General features: G+C 37.5%; 1 protein-coding gene across 1 annotated transcript; it reads left to right on the top strand.

Annotated features, from left to right (window-relative positions):
• Nucleotides 1-853: 853 nt before the first annotated feature.
• LOC123255480 (apolipoprotein R-like) lies at nt 854-4,290 on the top strand (the record flags this gene model as incomplete). Its single annotated transcript, XM_044684266.1, has 3 exons — nt 854-1,033; nt 1,818-1,993; nt 3,779-4,290. Coding segments are annotated over 3 exons (662 nt in total), but the record flags the coding sequence as incomplete, so codon positions are not given.
• Between the last annotated feature and the right edge of the window lie 818 nt (nt 4,291-5,108).

The raw sequence follows: 5,108 nt of genomic DNA, 5'->3' as shown, positions 1-5,108 counted from the left end.
TTACATATTAAAATGTATGTTTAAATATAAATTTATATTTTTTACATAAAATATAAACTGTTCACTTCAGGCTCTTATTGCCTCTCCTAGAGGTTATTGCCACTGCTTTCTAACTGGCACTATGCTGGGCATTGGGAATAAAAATCTCCAAGCCCAACAGTCCCTGACCTGAAGGATATTGCATTCTATTAGGTGAGGCAATATCTACATGTATTAGAGATAACATGAGATGTATATAAATATAATACCAGTTAAGTTTGAAGTGGAAGATTATATGACTATAAAGTGGTAGAGAAAGGAGTTGAACCCTGATCTTCCGACCTTCAATATTGCTCTTTTTCTGCCACTAATTTTGCTGAATCAGAGACAAAACAATGGAAATATTCATGGATTGCTGAGACCTTTAAATCTCTTTGATTTCCAAATATATTTATGATTTAGAGGACCTTTTCCCCACCAAGGAAGAAATCTTTAGCTTATTTCTTAGTATTAAGGATGCTAAAATTACCAAAGCATTAATCCTAAGATTCCTCTTAGTAAGGCTATGTGTATTCAATGACACTTTTGTTTTTCAACCTTTACCTTCTATCTTGGAATCAATACTGGTTATTGGTTCCAAGGTAGAAGAGCGGTAAGGGCTAAGCATTGGGGGTCAAGTGACTTGCCCAGGGTCACACTGCTAGGAAGTGTCTGAGGCCAGATTTGAACCTACGACTTCCCATTTCTAGTCCTGGCTCTCAATCCACTGAGTTACCCAGCTGCCCCCCCTTAACCTCCCTCCCCACCCCCCATTGACTGCTCTAAGCTTTCTTAACTGACCCATCATTCTCACTCTTCTCTCTTGTCATCCTAGTCTGCAACTCACCTAAGACTATCTCAAATGGGAACTATGAAATGACTACTAATCGATACAATTTTTTCGGTTCTGTTGTTACTGTGAATTATTCATGCAATGATGGATATACCCTGATTGGAAATGCAGTAATTACCTGCAAGTCTTCACGATGGTCACATCCATTCCCTCGCTGTGAAGGTGATTCTGCTTAAAGGGAAGGAAGACCCAGGAAGGTTCTTCACTACCATGTAGTTATACTTAGCGCTTTGCCTATCATGGTGCCCTCTAGGTATATGACAGGGTTGGAAAGGGTATTGGCAAGGCCAGGTGAACAAGGGGAATCCTGTTTTAATATCAGATTTCTAAAATGTATCAGATATTTGCCTCAGGATCACATGTGTAGTCACTAATATATAATATAGTATGTAATAATAAAATATGTAATATATACAGTAATCAAATATGTGACAATTTATATTAGATAATATATTAAATATAAATACATCTATATATTCTATATGTATTCCATATAATATTCTATATTCTATATTTTATATCTATTATATATAAACATATAAATATATCTATACCTTAATATAGATAATATATTTTAGCTATAAATATAAAGCTACACATATCTTTGTTTTTGTTAATTGATCAGAAGAACTCTTATCTAGTATGTAGGTTGTGTGTGTGTATATATATATGTATATATTTATCTATCTATATATCTTGATTTTTATTCATTGTGATCAGAGAAGTTTTGTTCCCATTTAACAAGAAGGGAAACTGAGAGAAAGAGAAGGAAATGAGCTGCCAAAGATCATTTAGAAGTCAAGAAGATCAGGTGAAGTAAGAGAGAAACCTCTAGTTTCCAAGGATACTTTTGGCACTGTTTCTTTTCACTTTTATCATTTTACTTTATTATCATTCTTTGCATCTAAGAAATATGAACTACTCAATGAAGTCTTTTTTGTTATAGGTCTTTGTCCAAAACTTGAGATACCAAATGGAAAACTGTCACCAGAGAAGACTCAGTACATCGGTACTGAAAGGGTCAATGTCCAGTGTTCCCGTGGCTATTATTTGGTTGGTCCTCAAGACATCACTTGTTCAGATGACGGATCCTGGACCCCAGAGGTGCCCAGGTGTGAGTGGGTGAGTGATACCTGTTTTGAGAAGGATTATTTAAAGCAACAACCCTGGTTTTTCCCATAATATACCCATATGGTTAACTTCTTGCCCCTATGACCTCTCAATATGAAATATAGGATAATGGGCAAGATCAGAAAATGAGAAACGTCTCCAGGAGAAGTAATAATATATTACCCACACCAAAGGGGTACACTAATTATAACTAAAAAGTGATATATCAGATGCGGTTCATTTCTGAGATGTTTGAAGTCACGGGAACTATTTCTTTTTTTCATTTTTGGAGCTTGTTGGCAAGTTGGGAACAAATAAGATTTATTTTCTGTGTTGTGGCTAGAAAGCCTCTCCCTTTCAAGGGCAGACTGACACTTCAGCGCAAACAGCCCTTGAAGCACAAAAGCCTTTAGAACACCTTAAACTAAGAATAAATCTATTCTTCTGACTCCTGTAGTCTTGTGTTAGCTCAGGGGCTCTATAGACAACTATCCATCTTTGGGATTTAGAAAATTCCTTGTGAACTCTTGCTAAATTCCTGATTGTAAACCTGTGCCCCCAAAACCCATTCCAGGGATTCTGGCATACCAACCTTTTAGAAACTAGCTAGGAGGAAAGGCTAACGGTAGACCTATTCCAGTAATCTTTTCTTATTAGCATTCAAATAAAGCTGAGACAAGAATACTATGACTAGGCTTATACCCCAAAAATATCAAAGAAAGGAAAAAAGGGCTCCTATACACAAAAATATTAATAGTGACTTTTTGTGGGGGCAGCTAGATGGCTCAGTGGATTGAGAGCCAGGGCTGGAGACAGGAGATTCTGGGTTCAAATCTGGCCTCAGACACTTTCTAACCCTGTGACCCTGGGCAAGTCACTTAACCGTCATTGCCTAGGCCTTACTGTTCTTCTACCTTGGAACCAATACACAGTATTGATTCCAAGATGGAAGATAAGGATTTAAAAAATAGTGGCTTTTTGTAATAACTGGAAACTAAGGGAATGCTCCTCTATTAGAGAATGGTTAAACAAGTCATGGTATATGAAGGCAATGAATACTGTACCATAAAAAATGACATAATAGAGAATTTCAGAGGAAAATGGGAAGACCTCCATGAACTGATGCAGAGTGAAGCAAAAGAACTAGGGAAATAATTTTATAATGACAACATTATAAATAAAATTAACTTGAAAGACTTTAGAATGCCAATAAGTGCAATGGCAAACCATGCTTCCAGAGGATTAAAAATAAAGTACATCGAAGAGGTGGAGAACATTAAAATGTATAATGAGAAAAAAATGTCTAATGAGACATACTACTAATGAAATAAAACTTTAAAAATCAAACAAAAGCTAAGTGAAGCAGGCTAAATCTGAATTCCTGATTTTATCATCATGGTGATTTTTGTGCTATATACCTGTTAGCTCAAATTTCAGTGCTCCCCTAACAAATTGCCTAGTTCTTACTGCTCTTCTGCCTTAGAATCAATTTTGAGACAGAAGGTAAGGGTTTCAATAGAAAGAAGGAAAGGAAGGAAGGAAGGAAGGAAAGGAAGAAAGAAAGAAAGAAAGAAAGAAAGAAAGAAAGAAAGAAAGAAAGNAGAAAGAAAGAAAGAAAGAAAGAAAGAAAGAAAGAAAGAAAGAAAGAAAGAAAGAAATGCTGCTCAGATCCAAGTATTTCCCAGTCCTTCCTGCTCTTCAGAACAATGAAAGTCTTAGTACAGACCCTAAAATAATATAATTCTTTCCCTCAAATGGAAGCCTGTTTGAAACTATCCATTTGTTTCTGTCTTTTAGGAACTCCCTGAAGGCTGTGAGAAAGTTTCAGAAGGCTACCATCTTATGCAATGCCTTCCAAATGTCCAGGATGTGAAAATGGCCCTAGAGATACATAAAATAGCCTTGGAAATTGAAATGTTGAAACAAGAGCTAGACAAAAAAGGGGTTACCTATCAGAAGCTATCATTATCACCACCACTACCACCATCACTATCACCACCATCATCACCACCATCATCACCATCACCATCACCATCACCATCAGCATCACCATCACGATCACCATCAATATCATCTCCCTTTGGAGATTATTATTATCACTGATTGGAGCTTCCACAAACTCACATTTATCACTGAAGCTGTTCTTTAGACATTCATTCATAGAAAGAGATGGCTGTACTGGAAGAGTTTGCTAATGTACTTTATACTATTGAAAATGAAAATTTGATGATAACTTGACCTATAATAGCCCCAGCCTCTTAGACTGAGCAGTGTGATTAGCTAATATAAATAAACCCATTGGAAAATCAGATTGCATTTGCTGTCATTTCACTCCCTTCTATTATACTATGGGAGGGTTCCTCCCACTCCAGACCCACAGGGAATCAAACCCACTCTTCAAAGTCTCTGCCATTAACCATCTTGTCCATTTTACAGTGTCTACAGTTTAGAGCAGTGGTTCCCAAACTTTTTTGGCCTACCGCCCTCTTTCCAGAAAAAAATATTACTTAGCGCCCCCTGGAAATTATGAAACTATTTATTGAACTCAGAATAGAATGTAATACCAAAAAAGTGTGGCCATCACCGCCTTCCTGGATTGCTGCAGCACCCCCCAGGGGGTGGTGGCGCCCACTTTGGGAATCACTGGTTTAGAGGGATAACATGACATAGTAGACAGAAAACTGGCCCTAGAACCAGGAAGAGTTTATTCAAGCCCTGTCTCAGATGCAAACTGGTTCATATGACTCCGGGCAAGTCTCTTAGCCTTTCAGGGAAGCAAAATTGGTATCAATATGTCCTTGAAGACTCAGGTACTGTAGCTTGGAGTTTGGTGAAAACCTGGGTGGAGAAGGGAAGGAGAGGAAGTTACTATCACACAAAGCCACTCTGGCTTATCCTCCCACTTAGAGAAATCTTGGGAACTTCATTACATAGCGGGTTTTGCTTCCCTTTTTCACTAATTTAAGGTGCCTCAACTTCTCCTCTAAGTACTTAAACCATATATTGGCGGGGATGGGGAATCACCTTTGCCATGGTGATAGGAATGCAGGGCAAATATTGCCAACTCTAGCCTCAAATCCTTAAAGTTTATTGACTATTCAACTCATTTTATATAGACTAGGTACTG

Source organism: Gracilinanus agilis, unplaced genomic scaffold, assembly GCF_016433145.1.
Source record: "Gracilinanus agilis isolate LMUSP501 unplaced genomic scaffold, AgileGrace unplaced_scaffold47236, whole genome shotgun sequence".
Classification (NCBI taxonomy): domain Eukaryota; kingdom Metazoa; phylum Chordata; class Mammalia; order Didelphimorphia; family Didelphidae; genus Gracilinanus; species Gracilinanus agilis.
This window is presented reverse-complemented; position numbering and strand designations above follow the sequence as displayed.